The sequence below is a fragment of the Haliotis rufescens genome, unplaced genomic scaffold, assembly GCF_023055435.1.
Source record: "Haliotis rufescens isolate VD_foot unplaced genomic scaffold, xgHalRufe1.0.p SCAF_5, whole genome shotgun sequence".
Lineage (NCBI taxonomy): Eukaryota > Metazoa > Mollusca > Gastropoda > Lepetellida > Haliotidae > Haliotis > Haliotis rufescens.
This window is the reverse complement of record NW_025964223.1, coordinates 41,964,934-41,985,891: the sequence shown is the minus strand read 5'-3', so window position 1 is coordinate 41,985,891 and position 20,958 is coordinate 41,964,934. Positions and strand designations below refer to the sequence as shown.

At 41.9% G+C, this 20,958-nt stretch overlaps 1 protein-coding gene across 1 annotated transcript; it reads left to right on the top strand.

Moving 5' to 3' along the window:
• The first annotated feature begins 852 nt into the window (after positions 1-852).
• On the top strand, positions 853-8,985 carry LOC124110302 (peptidase M20 domain-containing protein 2-like). Its single transcript, XM_046469550.2, has 6 exons — positions 853-1,476; positions 2,840-2,988; positions 3,289-3,431; positions 4,029-4,183; positions 7,769-8,015; positions 8,601-8,985. Exons 1-6 carry the CDS (start codon positions 1,108-1,110, stop codon positions 8,732-8,734), a joined length of 1,197 nt encoding a protein of 398 aa, XP_046325506.1. The 5' UTR covers positions 853-1,107; the 3' UTR covers positions 8,735-8,985.
• The last annotated feature ends 11,973 nt before the right edge of the window (positions 8,986-20,958 follow it).

The following is a 20,958-nucleotide window of genomic DNA, read 5'->3' as shown; positions in this document are numbered from 1 at the left end:
GATCCGGCGACGTTAGGAGGTGTTAATTGAAATTTGTAGATAGCGCTGGAGATTAAGGGTCCTGCCCGGAGGGGCTTATGATAAGAGGGGATAACGCCGAATGTTTGCTGAATATATTAAACAGACAAAGGGCATAGAATTTCGGTGCACTTGGAAACATATTGAACCAGTTAGGTATTTAGATAAATGAAATGTTAAATAAAAGTATTGAAATGGTTTGCACAATTATAAATAAAAGTATTGAAATGGTTTGCACTATAACATATTCATAACATATTATACGTTGTATCGCCTATTATGGAAGGTCTACACTTTCCAGTAACGTTAAACAATACGAGTTCAGTCTTTATCAAAGGTAGCAATTGTAGCATTGTTGTCCATTCTTCCATGGTCATTGTTATTCCTTTAATGGTGGCCTTACCGGCCAGAAACATTCTCACGTCCAAAACTGTACGGTTTTCAACTCGACATACGTTTAGTCTGGTCACTGCCGACAATTTGTACCCAAAATGATAATACGTTTCTTTCCTCTAATGGACAAATTTCTACCCAACAAACCGCATTTAGCGGTAGCGATCATGGGAGGTTCGTCAACAGGCTGTTCCATGCTTTCTCAACTGTTGAATTAGCTAGTCGTTCGCCGGTTTCGTGTATACTATTTAATTCCGCAAACCGGTGTTATATAAATCTTAGTTACCGGGTTTGAGTGCGGGTCACTGACCCGGAACTGTCACGTGATTGTCCGGCGTTGGACGTTCATTGGTTATCCGACTGGTCACGTGATTTTGATACTACTCACAATTATGCAGATTCCCTGGGGTGAAAGGCGCCTTTATCATACATGTATCTCGTCCACTAAACTACTCGCAGCTACTCATCTTGCTGGTCCCTTGGTAATTAGGCTTCGTACTTACATGTTGACCAACGAGCGATATTTGTTGAATAATGTGTCCAGACATTGTAGACACAATCCTGGCTGAACTATGAACTATTTCTATTTGCATTGTATATCATATCAGACCACCGCAACACAGCCTCGTGTCACTTTAAGCAGGAGTCTTATGATCGTCACGTTACTCAGCACAAACAGCACACTGGTCATACAAGATGACGGCGAAACCACTGAAAGATGCAGCTTGCGTAGAAATTGACAGGTATGCAGATGAATTGAACAAAGTCAGTCATGCCATATGGGAAAAGCCTGAGCTTAATTTTGAGGAGATAAATGCTCACAAGGTACTGACCGATTTTCTTGAGAAACATGGATTTGAGGTTGAAAGGAATTACAAACTGGATACAGGGTTCAGGGCAGTGTTTGGTCAAGATGGGACAGGTCCTCATGTGGCCGTACTGTGTGAATATGATGCCCTGCCGGAGATCGGACACGCTTGTGGCCACAACCTGATTGCTGAAGTGGGCGTGGCAGCGGGCCTTGGGGTGAAGGCGGCGTTACAGGCTACAGGAACGGGAGGGAAGGTAGGATTTTACCAGCATTAATACCACTGTTACATCCCACACTGTTAACTATATGTACATGACCACTTGTTATATCAAGAGTTCATTCAGTATTGCAGGGTTCCCACCTAAAGTAACATGAATATAATATAATAAGTATATATGGCCACCAAAACATAATGTAATATAAGTATTAATATTTCAGAAAGTTTACAAATTCAAATATCTTTAAAAAAGCAACGTGCATGCATGCAATTTTCATAAATGGTAAAGGACGGGTAGATATTATATATGCCTCATAAAGCATAAACAAAATCTTCCCCTTGGAGGACTGGATAGAGAAGTAGAACACTGGATGTGGTTCTGTATTTGAGCGCAAAGAAACAATGAAAGTATATGAATGAAAAATTAAAAGTAAGAAGCCCTGAAATATACAAATGTCATTCTAAAAAATTTTTTGGGTTGTTTTTTTGGACATAATTTATTCATGTTAATTGTCAACGATTTTACATGGCCCTGTACATTGCCACGTGGATATACAAATGTCATAGTTTTCCCAAATGCGTTGAAACGAGAGCAGTAAAGGTTTATGACAATAACCGTACAATTGACAACAATACATGTATATATCTCTGAGAACGAGACCTAGACTGATAAGAGGTTTTCTGATACGCCTGAGAGGTCAAGGTTAAGGTGTTATATATACATGCATCTTGAAGGCTCATAATTTATATCTACCATCATGTATAACACTTGCAAAACCTAAAGCTCTTTTCACATATATTTTATATCTGAATTCTTCAGTAATAGGTGATGTGAGGTGAAATTGGGTTTAACGCCGCGTTCAGGAGATAATTGCACGCATAAAAACGCATATAAAACTCTCCGGACAGAGGGCTATTACCCTGACCATAGAAGGGGTCGCTTCGGAGAAAGGCGATAAGTAGGTGGGATATGTGAGTGCGTGTGTGCGTGCGTGCGTGCGTGCGTGTGTGCGTGCGTGCGTGCGTGCGTGCGTGCGTGTGTGTGTGTATTGTGTGTGTGTGTGCGCGTGTGTGTGAGTGCGTGTGTGCGTGCGTGCGTGCGTGTGTGTGTGTGTGTGTGTTGTGTGTGCGTGCGTCCCTGTGTGTGTACGTCGTTGTTACTTTGTTTACTTCTTTAGATATTATTTAATGGTCCTTAAATACACAGCAATAAATGTTTTATGTATATAGACAAGACATATAGATATTGCGCTCTTCATGTATGTAAACATACTCTGAGGAATATTTCAAATTTATACTGAATCGGGGTTACGAATGACTAAAATGCTGATGGTCAGTCCTATAGCCTTGGCGTGATAAAATACTAATGTGTACATGAGAGTTATTGTCCTGTGTTTCAGTTAACTGTTCTTGGCACTCCTGCGGAGGAGGGTGGAGGTGGCAAACTTGATTTCATCAACGCCAAAGTCTTTGATGATGTTGATATTGCGATGATGGCGCACCCGTCGCCTTTGGTAACAGCATTCCCTTTCTGCCTGTCCATAGTACAGTAAGATACAGCAACACCTTCATTCTACTTTTATCACAAATAGTGATTCTGATAATCTGTAGTTTATTGAGTTTATTCCGAAAGCTTGTGGCGTTTATAATCAGTATACACAATAATAGCATACAATTTGTATCATTTGATAAATTCGACTTTCTTTTTGGTGGTTCATATTTTTATAGACCTGTTCCTCTGCTCTCCTATATATAACATGTCATGTGACACTTTGGCTTTCATACCCTATCAAGCAGACACGTCGATATGTAAGTGAAATACTGTATATCGAATATGTATGTGGTTCAGATGCAATATCAAGTTCCACGGCAAGGCATCTCACGCTGCCGGCTTTCCTTGGAAGGGCATCAACGCTCTTGACGCCGCCGTCCTGTGCTACCAGAACATCTCCTGTCTCAGACAACAGATGAAACCTGACTGGAGAGTGCATGGTACGTAGTTTCAGTCAGCCAGTTCTGAACATTAGAACCTATCGGAATGAGGCCAAAGTTAATTGCCAAAGTGATAAATCTCTCAAACATCAATCACATCGGCCGTGATATAAACTGTTCATGCTGTACAAAGTTGCGTAAGTTCCAACTCAATCTCTTTCTTTAGCCAATTCTGAACACTTCCACATATGAATATAGACAACGCAATGTATATATACTTATTGCATAATCTGTACTGACTGACCACAAGGAACATTTCTAAGGGTGGCATGAAAATATCACATACTTCTACTTTTTCAAATAATAATGTGTTATAAATTAGAACATTATTGAGTGTCTGGTAATTTAATATGGGATGGGGTGTGGCATGAAGAAATGTTACATGTCAATGTGTGTTTGTGTGTGTGGAGGGGGGTGGAGGCGTCAGCAAAATATTATACGGTCCTCTAACGAATCCGACCGACGGCCCTATCTATAATAAGCGACCAGTTCCTTGTCGGAGAAACATAAGCTTATGTTTTTGAAATACAATATTCATTTTGCTCTGATCTGTCGTGAAGATACCACAACTAAAACGTATGTCTAACGTTGGTTAAGGGATCATCATCAATGGCGGGGCCAAGCCCAACATCATACCTGAGTTGACGGAATTGGAATACTACCTGAGGGCACCCACTGACGCTGAGCTGAACGTTCTGAAGGAGAAAGTGTCCAAGTGTATAGAGGCTGCTGCTTCAGCCACAGGGTGCACGGTCAGTAGTTGCAGTACCCTTGGCCACCATCTTCCTGAACTATCCACCTCTCATATCACTTGCATTTGCTGCAAACAAAATGGTGGCACCGAGTCAAGACGATCTAATCTTTTATCAAGATCTTTAATGCAATATAATTGGCCTTTCTTGGCGCTTTAATTAGCGCGGTTCAGTAAAGCACTTGAACACCGTAATTAATAGCCTGAAAAGATTTGGAAAACATCTGCCGTCACCCAGTTGACGGTACACAAATCCAGCATTCGACCAAAATCTGCACGGCAGTCGCCATGTTGTTTATGAATAAAATGCCGATTTAGTAACTGGTAGGGTGTTAACAGTATTTCCAGGATGTTAACAGGGACTGTGGTATGTATCTGGTAGAGTGTAAACGGCGTCTGGTCAGTATCTGGCAGGATGTTAACACAGTCTGTGATGAGTACCTGGTTGGCTGTTAACATGGAATCTGATCAGAATTTTTCAGGATGTTAACAGAGACTGTGATGAATATCTGTATTGTGTTAACAGGGTGTCTGGTCAGTATCTGACAGAATGTTAACACAGACTGTGATGAGTATCGTGTAGTGTGTTAACAGGGCGTCTGGTCAGTATCTTGCAGGATGTTAACAGAGACTGTGATGAGTATCTGGTAGAGCGTACAAGGCGTCTGTTCAGTATCTGGCAGGATGTTAACAGAGACTGTGATGAGTATCTGGTAGAGCGTACAAGGCGTCTGGTCAGTATCTGGCAAGATGTTAACAGAGACTGTGATGAGTATCTGGTAGAGCGTACAAGGCGTCTGTTCAGTATCTGACAGGACGTTAACAGAGACTGTGATGAGTATCTGGTAGAGCGTACAAGGCGTCTGTTCAGTATCTGACAGGATGTTAACAGAGACTGTGATGAGTATCTGGTAGAGCGTACAAGGCGTCTGTTCAGTATCTGGCAGGATGTTAACAGAGACTGTGATGAGTATCTGGTAGAGCGTACAAGGCGTCTGTTCAGTATCTGACAGGATGTTAACAGAGACTGTGATGAGTATCTGGTAGAGTGTACAAGTCGTCTGTTCAGTATCTGACAGGATGTTAACAGAGACTGTGATGAGTATCTAGTAGAGCGTACAAGGCGTCTGTTCAGTATCTGACAGGATGTTAACAGAGACTGTGATGAGTATCTGGTAGAGCGTACAAGGCGTCTGTTCAGTATCTGACAGGATGTTAACAGAGACTGTGATGAGTATCTGGTAGAGCGTACAAGGCGTCTGTTCAGTATCTGGCAGGATGTTAACAGAGACTGTGATGAGTATCTGGTAGAGCGTACAAGGCGTCTGTTCAGTATCTTGCAGGATGTTAACAGAGACTGTGATGAGTATCTTGTAGAGCGTACAAGGCGTCTGTTCAATATCTTGCAGGATGTTAACAGAGACTGTGATGAGTATCTGGTAGAGCGTACAAGGCGTCTGTTCAGTATCTGACAGGATGTTAACAGAGACTGTGATGAGTATCTGGTAGAGCGTACAAGGCGTCTGTTCAGTATCTGGCAAGATGTTAACAGAGACTGTGATGAGTATCTGGTTGAGCGTACAAGGCGTCTGTTCAGTATCTTGCAGGATGTTAACAGAGACTGTGATGAGCATCTGGTAGAACGTACAAGGCGTCTGTTCAGTATCTGGCAGGATGTTAACAGAGACTGTGATGAGTATCTGGTAGAGCGTACAAGGCGTCTGTTCAGTATCTGGCAGGACGTTAACAGAGACTGTGATGAGTATCTGGTAGAGCGTACAAGGCGTCTGTTCAGTATCTGGCAGGACGTTAACAGAGACTGTGATGAGTATCTGGTAGAGCGTACAAGGCGTCTGTTCAGTATCTTGCAGGATGTTAACAGAGACTGTGATGAGTATCTGGTAGAGCGTACAAGGCGTCTGTTCAGTATCTGGCAGGATGTTAACAGAGACTGTGATGAGTATCTGGTAGAGCGTACAAGGCGTCTGGTAAGTATCTGGCAAGATGTTAACAGAGACTGTGATGAGTATCTTGTAGAGCGTACAAGGCGTCTGTTCAGTATCTGGCAGGATGTTAACAGAGACTGTGATGAGTATCTGGTAGAGCGTACAAGGCGTCTGTTCAGTATCTTGCAGGATGTTAACAGAGACTGTGATGAGTATCTGGTAGAGCGTACAAGGCGTCTGTTCAGTATCTGACAGGATGTTAACAGAGACTGTGATGAGTATCTGGTAGAGCGTACAAGGCGTCTGTTCAGTATCTGGCAGGATGTTAACAGAGACTGTGATGAGTATCTGGTAGAGCGTACAAGGCGTCTGTTCAGTATCTGGCAGGATGTTAACAGAGACTGTGATGAGTATCTGGTAGAGCGTACAAGGCGTCTGTTCAGTATCTTGCAGGATGTTAACAGAGACTGTGATGAGTATCTGGTAGAGCGTACAAGGCGTCTGTTCAGCATCTGGCAGGATGTTAACAGAGACTGTGATGAGTATCTGGTAGAGCGTACAAGGCGTCTGTTCAGTATCTTGCAGGATGTGAACAGAGACTGTGATGAGTATCTGGTAGAGCGTACAAGGCGTCTGGTCAGTATCTGACACGATGTTAACAGAGACTGTGATGAGTATCTGGTAGAGCGTACAAGGCGTCTGGTCAGTATCTGACAGGATGTTAACAGAGACTGTGATGAGTATCTGGTAGAGCGTACAAGGCGTCTGTTCAGTATCTGACAGGATGTTAACAGAGACTGTGATGAGTATCTGGTAGAGCGTACAAGGCGTCTGGTCGTATCTGACAGGATGTTAACAGAGACTGTGATGAGTATCTGGTAGAGCGTACAAGGAGTCTGGTCAGTATCTGACAGGATGTTAACAGAGACTGTGATGAGTATCTGGTAGAGCGTACAAGGCGTCTGGTCAGTATCTGACAGGATGTTAACAGAGACTGTGATGAGTATCTGGTAGAGCGTACAAGGCGTCTGGTCAGTATCTGACACGATGTTAACAGAGACTGTGATGAGTATCTGGTAGAGCGTACAAGGCGTCTGGTCAGTATCTGACAGGATGTTAACAGAGACTGTGATGAGTATCTGGTAGAGCGTACAAGGCGTCTGTTCAGTAACTGGCAGGATGTTAACAGAGACTGTGATGAGTATCGTGTAGTGTGTTAACAGGGCGCCTGGTCCAAATATTTCAGGATGTTAACAGAGTCTGTGATAGTGTCTGGTAGGGTGTCTGGCCTGTATTGAGGAGGATATGTCTGGTCAGTGACTCGCAGAAATTTAACTTGGTTTAATCCGATTAAACGTGTATCTGCTAAAATGGTATTAAGGCACAGTTGATATTGTACCATGGTGCATTGATAGTTATTAGGATACCCTGTCAGTATAACCTGAACGAGTGCATGTGCGGATTCTAAACAGGGGACACGGACCTGAACATTTAGACAGCTATATTTATGCTTGCATCATAGTACATTACAACAATAAGGAATCTTAAAAGTATAGTATATAGAGATAATCTGGAAACGTTATTTTAGCACAATTGATTCACAGTCACGTACTTTCATAACCAGTTTTGATTTGATTTAGGCGGAATGCAACTTTGATCCACGAAGTTACGCCAACGTTGTTACCAACAAGACGCTGGCCAATGCCTTTGTCGAAAACGCTAAGGGTCTTGGTGTTGAGTTCACGCCGCAGGAAAAACTGGCCGGACAGGCGTTGGGTTCCACCGACATGGGAAACGTGTCCTACGTCGTTCCAAGTATCCACCCCATGTACTATGTAGGGGTTGAGGGCTGTCTCAACCACACAAGAGAGTTCACAGCGGCTGCAGGTGAGATATAACGAAATTGTACTTGTTTTTAATAATAAAAAATAATATTTAAATTGACGATCGAAATATACACAGCTTTTTAAGTGGAGAGATGGCTGTCACATGCCAGCGTAAACGACAGTTTGACGTTCCGATGTTTAAGCCAGATTATATGATGTGATACATGGCATGACGATGTATTCATGGTAGATCATTAACATGAAAAGTAAAGATTCTCTCTTTGGTGATGACTCGGGCACCTTAATTTTTCAATCAGTGTTTCTTCCTACGCTACAAACGATCAGTGATGTGGGTTTTCAGGCTGTATATCCCTGAGAACCAATTCGCTACAACCTATCATAGTGAAATAGGTAAAGGAATGCCCAATACAAGCTGACGATCGCCCAGTCCAACTAAGATACCAAATGTCTAATCGCTACACGCTTTGTGACAATATATGGGGTCTGGCCGGTGGAGTAGGCATGTTCACTTGAAGTTTATACAGGCCCTACATTTTCTGGTTATCGCGTTGGTGTATGTTAATTTGCGGAGATATTTTCATCTCATGATACTCGAATGCGTTAACCGCAAATCATCTGTTCAAAGGTTCGCCTGAAGCACAGCGCAACACACTGGACATGGGGAAGGCTCTCGCCATGACAGCCATTGACGTGTTCACATCACCGGATATGTTATCCAAGATCAAGGAAGATTTTAACAAATATTTTCAAACTGAATAAACACTGTATTTTGAAACATCCACTGAAGGCAGGATTAGGTCATTACACGAATACAAAATGTCACTGTATGTAACACTATCACTGAGATGGCATTTTACCTTGTTATGCAGAAATACACAAAACAGAATAGTGTTACCTTCAAATATATGTTATACGATGCTGCCACGTATTGTTCAAATAACGAATTAATCACAAAAGTACCCTTTTGTAACTCCACATGTCTTGTATTATGAATAAAGATTATTTTATTTCACTGAGTTAAAAATATATGGCAAAGGATGGCACAAGTATGGCACAGTCGTCTAAGGCACAACAGTTTGCTGTATTTAGTTCAACATTGCCGATGGTTTGAGCATCTTGGTGATATACATGCATACGTGGTGGCTACTTGCTTCTGTTAATGAAGTAGCGACTGCGCAACTGTACATATGTTGCGTATCCCAGGGAAGATCCGGATTAGAATTGGTCCTCAGCAACCCATGCTTGCTGCAAGACGCCACGATGCCTGTCGTAAGAGGCGACTTATTGGATCGGGTGATCAGGCTCGCTGACGTGGTTGATGCATGGCATCGTATCCCAATTTCGTGGATCGATGCACATGATGTCAATCACTGAATTGTCTGGCAAGACTCGATTAATTACAAACCGCCGTCATATGGCTGGAATATTGCTGAGTGCGGCGTTAAACAACAAACAACAAATGTTGTGTAAACAGACCCATACAAGTCTGGAACGACAGTTTGTGTTGTGTTGTGTTCTATATGCAGCTAGGCATGTGCATGTGATGGAATGAAATGTACATCGATTTTGAAACTCGTGCATACACATGAAAGAATGTCTAAATGATGCAGCCTATAAAGATTCAAATGATAATCCTCACATACTCTGAACAAGGTCGCTGTTGCATAGATACAAGAGCTAACATAGATAGAAATTCACATCGTCATCATCCATTCTGAACTTATATATATAGTTATGTACAGGCTTTTGCTGCCTAGGACCAGTAACTTCTTACTGGAAACCGTCAATGTGTGATTTTGCATCAAAATGTAAATATGAAAAGTAGATTATGCAATGAATTTAATGAGACTGTCCAACACGTTGTCATTGGATGCCCAGCTTAAGCACAAACACAGTATCTTATAAGCGACATGAGTGGCTCGATCATAATATTACCGTCTTCGCCATGGTTACGGGTTTGACACAGAGGTCCATCTATGGTACGACCACGAACATGTCGAGGGCGTCATGGAAAATGGTAAATACAGATGCCTTTGGAATAGGCCCGTATACAGCCTCAGACGTATTCAGGCCAACAAACCTGATCTTGTCCTTTTTGATAAATCACCAATGTGATTCACAAGATTCAGGAAGATCATGGCAAATTGAAATATGCAGACATCGCTTTCAAATGTCACGCTTGCATCACAAGTTGCCCATTGTTCTCGGTGGCTTAGGTTTGATACCTCCCAATCTGTTGACTGAAATTGGGAGAGTACCCGGGTTTTCTGCCAGGATATAACAGCCCTTCTGACGATCTGGGTAATGCAGAAGGTTGCAATGTAGGAGAGTCTTCACATTCTCCGAAAGGCTCTGGGTGGGTTCGACTGGGCAGCGCTTCCTGGGAGAAGTCCCTTTCGCTGTCTGCTCTGTGTGTAGAGGGGGCAAGGGCCCTGAGCTGATGTTGAGCCTGACTGTGCCAGGATCACCCAATCCCTCTTTACAGCATTTTGTATTTTAAACTGCACATAATAATAATAGCATAATAAAAGTGTGTTATAATGATGCTGTGCAGCACAAGTAAACATTCTGAATATATTCACGCTGGGCTTTTCAACAAAAACAAGCGAGAAAATAAAGCATCGAGTGCAGAAAGATATCAAAAATGTATTCTTCACCCTATTTGATCGCAAAGAAATAAGTCCGCGTGGACACAACGTCTGCAGTGAAATCAAAATATGACAGATGAGTGAGTTAGTGTCAAAGTAATAAAAAAAATCACGTGCAAAGTGATGCTTAACTGTCTTTTGATTAAAGAGTCGAAGACTAAATTTCTCCCTAAAAGATAATCACTTTTGTACTGCTGTAAGGGGGAACACTCGTGATGGATTAGCTGCAAGGAACTTCACCTTGGAACGCGTCTACTTCACAATTAAATATAGGACTTGATTTCAACTCCTCACGAAGAAGGGTAGACCCTCTCTGTCACTGTCAATCGCATAAAAAGTAATACGACCTAGGTTGGCAGCCTCGGGTCATTGTAATTTTCTTTCGTTTCGAGACAACACCATTAAAATGTGAACATCCTGATAACAGAGGCGCTCGTAAAATGATACGTGTTCACGGTTAAGATCTGTTGTGAGTGAGTTGGTATGAATGACGCTAATATTGTAGTATCATCACGATAGGGGACATCAGATACGGGCACGTTGTATATGTTGGAGAACCCAACTCGGGCCTTGGGAATGACCACCTAACGGTCGAACCACTGACCTACCCCAATGCATGATTGCTTGTATCAGTCGCGATCGCCCGCTCTGAATCTATAAATGCATGAGATATTCACCGACCCGTGAAGATCAGGATTAGAAGTGATCGTCAGCAACCTGTGCTTGTTGTAGGAGGCGACTAACGGGGTCGGCTTGCCAGACTCGATGACTTGGTTAAAGCTCGTCATCGTATCCCAATTGCGTAAATCGATACTCATGATGTCAAACACTTGATTGCTGGCTCGATGTCGATCTCAACGTCAATGTCATCAGAATCAAAATGTAATTGGATATCGGCAGACATATAACTGATTTGAAATACACTGACATTTTTGCGCGTAGTTATTTTGTCTGTCGTTTTGACATTCATTGGATCACAGTATCAGAAAAGTACAGATCCCTTAACAAATTTCACGTGTATACGACTCAGGAACTAAATATGGAGTCAAAACAGCTGTAATAAAGCCTGCGTTAATAGCCACCGAACCCATGAACTATATTCCGGTAGCGGTATGTAAACATTTATACCATTTGATATGCAAGCGGTCTGGGGGGAAGTATTGTATGAGGACATTACAGCCTGCTCAAGTTCCAAGAGGGGCGACCAGCTATACATATTCCAGCAGCTTAAAAGTCAAATCTGGAGTCAGGCCGCTTAAATGTGGTAGTATCATATGAATGGAAGTGTCGACAAAAACATTAAACAACTGTTCACGGAGACAGCAAGTCTTGTCTATTAGGGAACTTCAAATCCTCGTTTATCATGTTACCGGTATATGCCATCCAGATCTGATATACGAATTTACTGGGGATGTAGTTTCGATTCCGTTCACTGCATTGATGAAAGACGGATAATGTTTCTGTCCTGAACATATACAGACCAAAATATAATAACGTCTGTATTCTGCTGTTTGTTTTCCATCATTACTGCATGCTTGTGTTGTTTGTATGTTTGTAGTCTCGCGGTACAATATTGCAGCTATATGGCTGCACCCGTGGTCCAGATAATCTAGTGACTGATACGCGCAACGTCCGACGCCTTTCGTGAACGATGTCACGCTATCAACCAAAACGCCTTGCTTGGCAACCCAATCAATTAAAACGCCTCTTACGACCAGCATAGGTTGCTGCGGAAATAAAAAAAAATATATAAAAAAAATAAATAATAATAATAGAACTAGAATTGCGCGAGATTGCATTCACAAAGTAAATGCTCTTGACGCTGCATTATTAATTATTATCTCATCATGTGCACCCGTCTTGTAGCAGAGATTCCGTGTAATGAATATTGACGTGTGGAGCAATATTTTATCTGTCTGAGGTAATGACATAGTGGGAGAAAAGGTTTTCAACCGATTAAATCTACTTAAAAGTTAGCCATTTCCAAACAAATTCTTAACTTCACATTTTGATTGGTCATAAAAATATGGGGCTTTATTGTGAATATGATTTACGCCGCGTTTAGTAATTATCAAGCACTAACATGGCGGGGACACCAGAAAAAGACTTTCCATATTGTACCCATATTGGCAATCGACGTGAGGGCAGTTACCACTAGACTACCCTTCATCACTGTAAGCAGTGCGATATACCGACGTAACATGGGAGTATATTCACTATTTGTTTGACATAGAACTTGTGTCTTCAACGATCTGACTTTTAGTGAATGAGTTGGTGCTTTTGACAGTATTCAAGTTACATCACGGCGTGTCAGCATAATGTGGGAGGAAAGCCTGAAATGATGCAGGTCTTAGACGTTTACGACTTTGGTGAAACCCACGAGCACGAGAACGGTCCTGAGAAACCTGGAAACATGTTCGGGGTGGACCGGGATTCGAACCCATGATAATAGATTTCTGACGCGTCCAAGGGGCATGCATTGCGAATTGACACCCGTGCCCCCTTTGAGTTTTAGGTTGATTTTGGCAACACCGGAATGGACAGAATTAAATACATCCTTTTGTAATGCGGAATTGTCCATAGTTCTTGGATGGTCAAAGGAACATTTCGATGAAATATATATATATATATATATATATATATATGTGTGTGTGTGTGTGTGTGTGTGTGTGTGTGTGTGTGTGTGTGTGTGTGTGTGTGTGTGTGTGTGTGTGTTCATAACTTAAAATTTAGATTGAAGACAATGGTTATATTTATACACTATTTATTTCAACATTATGGCGTAAGTGCGAGAAAGATGGAGTGGAGAAATATTGTTTTTGTAAAGTGTACCCAATTGGAGAAACGCATGCAAGATACAGTTCAATCAGCTACAATCAAGCTATATCCCGACGGCCAGTAAATAGTATGCATTGTTCAGACTATATAAATATTATGCTTATACTCCTCAATAGGAGAGTACAAGAAAAGTTAACAGTGACAAGGAAAGATTGTACATGGCTTGAGAGTCACATCATACAGTCTGGTTATAACAGATTTTTGGAACAGATCCTCATTAGACAGGGAAACAGGAGGCTGGCAGGGCAAGAGACTGCAGACAAGATCAGTGTCGGATCTATCTTGCAGTTGGACGCCGAGTTCCACAGGACCACTGTTGATGATGTAACACCATAGCATGTCTCGATATATGCATAAAGTCTCACATTGACACAGGGCGTGTGTTAGAAGATCGGCAATTCGTAGGACAAGCATGGGAACGTTGGGACCCATTCTACCTCTAGCCCCGACTGGGGACCAAAGCTACAGTTATAGGTAGCCACTTCATACTCACCCCTTGTGACCACCCGATCATCACTCGTCAATTCGTAAGACAAGCATGGTGAAATGAGAACCCATTCTAGCGCCAACTGGGGACCAAAACTAGAATGGCGTGAGGTATTTACATGTAGGCTGTACAATGACTAAGAAGAAGAAGAGCAATTTAACCTTCGAATAAGTAATGCGATTGATATGTGTTGCGAAGCGTTAACGTCAAGTGTCTGGTAGCTCTGAATGTGGAGACAGGAGACGACTTGCACCGTAATTTAGACTCCATACGTCTTACCTTGATGTTACTTACGGCTCCACATGAACGTATAGCCATTCTCACCAAAGAGTCTATGTTGTATTTTTAGCTGTGAGAGACAACTCTCATTTTGTCTGAATTAGGTGGAGAAAATCAGAAAAAAGACCCAGAGAGCAAGCGACAACTGAGAAATTAATCGGCTTCCTTGTACTGCATCAAGACAGCACCACTCTAACTGTAGACTGCGAATGTTCCTTATGTCACAGATGCCCAACAGTCTCACGGTATAGGGTATCACATCTTTTACTGAGGTGACAAACGAACGCTCACACAAAACTAGAACGATTGACAGGTTCCAGGTCCATATTGACTGGTGTCAAGCTTGACATTCCCTGCTAAAAGCCAGACTTGAACCCTCTTTAGAATGTGTCAGTGGGTATCACGACCGATCTCGCAAATGAAGTTAAGGTCCCCTTGGCACATCATATCGAATAGTCTCATAACCTTGTAGCTACATTTTACTTTGATCTTGGCAATCTTATATCTCTTATTGCATCATCTGCGATAGAGCTGGGATGAACACTGAATTCCCATATCACAGGAGGCTGGGATATAACTACATTATTGCTGCAGCCATGTTCAAGGCAGGTTTAATATCCTTTGACCGTGGTTCAACGTAACAATGCTACAAATTTCTTTATTGGATTAGTTGTATCTTTCACAACTGAACAAATACACAATGTACGTGATACAAGCGGGTACTAATATGCCAGATCATCAAAGCGCTATTTTTCACTCACAGATACAGATCACAGATACGGATTAGTGTGGCGTTCCTGCGCAATGTATAACCACATTTTGAAATAATTCAGTGACGTGATCGTGAGTGAGTGAGGTGGGCTTAACAGCGCTTTGACCAATATTCCAGTTTTTTATAGCGTTCCAGCTTGATGTAGAAGGAAAGACCGAAGTGATGCAGGTCTCAGACGTTTGCAACTATGGTGAAAAACCTATCAGCACGACTATGGTACTGAGGAACGTAGAAACATATAACCGGGTCAAACCGGGATTCGAACCCACATTCATAGGTTTCTGGGACGCAGCTCTGCACAGCGTATTGTTGCGCCTCAGACGACTGGGCCACCCGTGACTCTTGCCTCCTTCACTACTTGGTGAAAAGAGTCATATATCGAACAAAGTCATTTGCTTTGCTTATGAGTAATTCATTCTGATTACATATCAATATAGTGCTTAGTGCTGAAACCTTCTATTTACACAATTTCATTTTTCTTGGTATCATATATATGAACCAATGTTCAAATTATAAAAAAAACCTTTTCGTGAAACCAAATAATTGGCATCACATTAAGGTCAATCATCCTCATAAATATTAAACGTCCCCATCCTCACATTCGTCATTTCCATTTTCTATTATTATAGTCTACACGTACATTGTAGATTGCATCACGATATTAACAATATCACCTTAACCCCTAGAAATAACCTGCGGCTCCCTTTACATTCTATGCCTACACCTACCTACATTTACAAGACGACTTCATATTGAAAAACACGTTACATGACACGGAATCGATCTCCCAAGTTCGAGGCAAGCATTACAATCAACACTAGGGAATCGGCGGAGCTGTTGTAAGATTATTTTCTGAAGGAACTTTGTACCCCCATCTGTTGATTTTGTCATCTATATCAGAGAGTAATACATCTGCTATTACGTAACGACTTGATACTATCGGACTTTGACAAAACCTATAAAAAAAACCTACCCACAATGTGCATGCCCTTGATTCCCAGCAGGATATACGTAGTCTTTCATGTTTCAACAAGGGATCTATGACCTTAATTGTGAAGGGAAAGATAAACAATAATATTCCCAGTTGGTTATTTTTATAATACACATAATCAAATTTAGTCAAGCCTCTGGAGATTTTATTCTTTACCACCTTCGAAACGTCTAGCAGCTGTTATCCAAAAGAAATATATCCCTACGCAACAGGAAAAAGCTTGGCTGGTATCCTTTCTAAGTAAACTAGTGTTAAACACGTCGTGTACCAACAGTGGAATCCGATTACGCCACATCGGTGAGTGTCAAATAACTCGCTATTATCAATTAGACGCAAACAAAACAAACAGCCAAAACGTCAGACACGTTTTACGGAAGCATAGTGGGGCCACGGTGAAATTATTTTGGTTCTAAGTATCCCCTGCGGACTTCGTATCTTCTACTTTGGACTTCGTATCTCCTACGTAGGACTTACTATCTCCTACGTAGGACTTAGTTTGGCCTAGAATTACTATCTCCTACATAGGACTTACTATCTCCTACGTAGGACTTACTATCTTCTTCGTAGGACTTAGTATCTCCTACGTAGGAGATACTAAGTCCTACATAGGAAATAGTGATTCTAGGCCACACTAATTCCTACGTAAGATATACTAAGTCCTATGTAGGAGATACTAAGTCCTACGTAGGAGATAGTAAGGCCTTCGTAGGAGATACTAAGTCTACGTAGGAAATAGTGATTTTAGGCCAAATTAAGTCCTACGTAAGAGATAATAAGTCCTACGTAGGAGATAGTAAGTCCTACGTAGGAGATAGTAAGTCCAACGTAGGAGATACTAAGTCCTACGAAGGAGATAATAAGTCCTACGTAGGAGATACTAAGTTCTACGTAGGAGAAAGTAAGTCCTACGTAGGAGATACTAAGTCCTACGTAGGAGATAATAAGTCCAACGTAGGAGATACTTAGACAAAACAAATTTCACCGTGGCCCTACTACGCTTCCGTACGTTTTGTTGTATTTAATACATTAACTTTTTTATCACCCAATCCAAGTCACAGCTGCGAGAATGTCAGCAGAAGTGGGGCACAAGTTTTCACTAAACGTTAGAGCAGCTTAGTAGCCAATTTCAAAGTTTTCGAACGTCAAGCAACGTTAGATATGCACATCGCCACTGGATGATAAGGCATGGCTGGAATGACTGTCTTCCAGTTGCATTTAGTTATTCGGTATTAGAATCTAGAATTATCCCTCTTTCTCATTCCATTTTAGCACGTGGTTGATAGACTGAAAAAAACGAACGGATGAAAAGTATTACCGGCGAGTTATTTTAATAAAATCAGAACAGAATATTTAATACCCTCTGTCCGCCTTCCCTCTACAACGAACCTTAAATATCAACACTTATCAACGCAACCTCTAAATGTGCTGGATTGACTGCAAGAAAGCATATGATTCTGTCTCTCATGAATGGATTTTCACATCTCTGCAATGTGACCAAGGAGGATTATGTACAAAGTGGATATATGTCCAAATATATCCATCAAATATATCTACGCGGGCGTCAGTACAAATCTATTTGCAGCTCGAGCGACACTGTTTTATATAACTGTTTATTCGTTGGAGTACATTAGGATACGTGAGGATATAATTGTATAGTTTATACTACATTTGACCCAAATGGCAAATACCAATTGGAACAGATCCTGTTGCTTTTCTCAAACCACGTTTTCTACCTGTACCAAATGCACTACCGACAAAAAAGGAACTTATTATTTAAATTTAGCTATGATTGAGCTGTACATATACAATATCGTGGCATTGCATCTGAGCGCAACATCAAATCACAATGAAATTCGTGATGAACGTGCACACAGATGCCAAAGTGTGTCCGTACGTAGGGGACCTCACAGCCACTAATGGAAATGAGATAAGCACACGCTCAAAACGCCTGCGAGACAGTATCTCAATGAACAGACAAAATGGCGAAATGTGGTCATGATAGAGGTATGCCAATATCCAGAGTTGCCCGAATGTTTGGCAAATCAAAAAGTGTAATTGCTCGACTGTGGGACAAGTTCCGCACCAAATGTGAGGTGTTGCAATGGAACCCGGGCGTGAAAGGCCTGGAAAAACGACAAAATAGACAAGATCGTCAAATGACATTTAGTGTATTACCTGATCTGACCGGTGAAATCCGTGTAATAACAATAAGGCGATCTTCAACATCCGGCTCTGTACAACTCGCCTGAACGCAAGGCGCCCTCCGAAGGTATAGCGGGAAAGATTTTTTTTTTGGGTGGTGGGGGGCAAGGCAACACCAATGACGGGCTATGTGCCAATGGCGTTATGCCATGTTTACGGATGAATCAAGGTGTCAATTCATAGATGGCAGAAAACGTTGTTGGCGACGAAGCGGCGAGCGGTATGCCAGGGCAACAATAAATAACCATGATACGGTGGCGGTAGTGTCATGGCGTGGGGCGTTATCACGCATGGCCGGCGAATTGGGTTTGTTATTGTAAATGGACATTTGAGCCATTTTGCGTCCTGTCGCTGTTCCACTGGCTAGTGTTATCTGATTTTGAACTGCAAGAAGACAATGCCAGACCACGTCGTGCCCAGGTCGTCATCGCTTATCGAATGAGACTGCATACGGACATTAGACTTGCTCGCTAAGTCCCTTGACGTGTCCCAAATAAAGCATCTGTGGGATGTTCTCTGGTGAAGGTGTACACCAGAGACTCAGCACCCGACAAGATGGCCCAGGTTGGCGTAGCTCTTCAGGCGGAAGTGCGGGCAATACCGGTACCGAGGGCAACCATGCGCAAGTTAATCAAAAGTATGCCATCAAGATGTCGTGTATCGCCCGACAAAGCCTGATATTGATCCACTCGGCCGACATAAATTAAACAAACATATAAAAGACTTCGTTAAAACTTCACTACCATTTCATCTTTATGTTTTCGGTAATAAAGAGATAGCTATTCGATACACCAGAACGAAAGCACTCCATGTAAAAGGACTAAGAAAGTAGTTATTGATGTGGTGTTATGTCTCTGGTGTTAGGATTAACCTAGTGCGCCTGTTTTTGCAATGGCTGACATGATACACTGGAAGGTCAGCACCAGCACAGCCTCGTAAAACAATTGTTACCAAGAATACGTTCTCGTTCAGAACTTGATCTGACTGATAAATACTACACATTAAAATATCAATATTAACAGAAAAAAAAGAAAAAAAAGAAATGACATTTAAGCATGAAAGAGGCTAACATTCAGCTTTAAAACGATAACAACGCTTCAATTGTAGTATACCTGATTTATTGCACCTCATTTATTCAGTGCCATATGGAAGAACGACTGAAAAATGTTCACTGAAGAACAGACGGGGGCTATATATCGAATTTGAATCAACCTGATGCTTTGCTCCCATGACGACAGTGCGACAACAGTCTGCGGAAAATAAATCTTTATTAGTTTCGTTCAAGGCCAAAATATTAGCCCATCGTTTTATGGGGATGATGATAAAATGCTGTGTCCTTGCTTCATGTCAGTCTTCCTTATCAGAATGATCGAGACAATTCTACTGGTGATGATCTATTTGGTTCTATCACCAGTTAGGATGTGACATGAAGATTATTTACCTTCCCTGCAGAGATCACCGTGACCAGCAAGGCCACATACCCATTACAATATTGCTTGTTGCCTATACATGTGTGAACAGCTGAAGGCACCCCCGTATTGATACAACCTCGTTGTATTGTGCTGAACCTCGATAGTACAATTTACATTCACTGGTGGTATATGTACATCCTATGTGATCCCATTGCCTATGTAACAGTAATTCAGAATGGACATTTTGTTTAATCTTAGGATTTGCCAGATTTTATTGTTATGAATATATTCTCTCATTGAGCACGAGTATGAATGTCTGTACCATGCCTCACCTCTGTCATTCCAAGCTGATACGCTTTGTTACAGGTGTTCTCGGGTGTATTAAACCAACTTGCAAATGGCTAATCTAGTTCTAAACGTGTTTTATCATTAATGTCATTTGCGAAACCGAAGAAGATAATTTGTGCAATCATGTCGGTGTGTTGTTTAACATCTCGCTTGATATACATCATACAATTTGAGTTGGCAGACAAGTGGGTTTGAGAAACTCTCTCACATTGCCAACAAAAAGGGTAGGCAGAAGAGTTAAGGTTTGGCAGGGAGAGCTTTGAAGACCATCCCCGTCCTGAAAAGCATGTGAGGTCAGCAACACCAGAAATGATCCAGAGAGTCCACGGTATGGTCATGACCGACCGGCGAATTGTTAGTTTAGTCCGCGTTTCCCAGGAGAGTAATAGTGTATTGCATTATCACAGAAACCTTGGCGATGAAGGAAGCATCTGCCGCCATTCAGCTTCCGGGTTCCAAAGCTTCTGACAACTGATCAAACGCACCAGACACAATCTGTCTCGTAATAATCTGTTTGACGCTGATCTATAAAGGTTCTTGAAACAAGCTGTGTCTATGAATGAGCAAAAACAACTAAAACAGTTAAAGTATGTATTCGTTTGATCTGGCTTCGTCAGAGTTCCATCTGTTCCCAAACATGACGAACGCTCTAACCGAAACCCATTTCTACTTGAACGATGACGTAATAACAGATGTGGAGAACTTTAGGAGAGCTAATCTTGAGAAGGACTAGCCGATCCCACCAATAGCGTTGGCAAAAGTGTATCATTGTGAAAGTGGATTATGTTGACATGGTATTATGGTTAAATGGTCAAATGGTATTATATGTATCGTAGTGGTGTGAGATCCCATTTTACGGTTTAAAATGGGACTATATAATGATTACCACTGTTATTCCTGGCTGCGTTTTAATGTAGTGTCTGCACTGTCTCACAGGGGGCACGGGTGGCCAGCCGTCTAAGGCGCCCGCGATTCGCTGTGCAGATTTGCGTCCCTTGGGCACGCC

What these genes read in the sequence shown, in the direction of transcription:
- LOC124110302 (XM_046469550.2), top strand. Translation starts at nt 1,108, where the DNA reads ATGACGGCGAAACCACTGAAAGATGCAGCTTGCGTAGAAATTGACAGG. An exon ending in CTACAGGAACGGGAGGGAAG is followed by an intron (nt 1,477 to 2,839) that starts GTAGGATTTTAC and finishes CCTGTGTTTCAG; the next exon opens with TTAACTGTTCTTGGCACTCC. An exon ending in AGAGTTCACAGCGGCTGCAG is followed by an intron (nt 8,016 to 8,600) that starts GTGAGATATAAC and finishes ATCTGTTCAAAG; the next exon opens with GTTCGCCTGAAGCACAGCGC.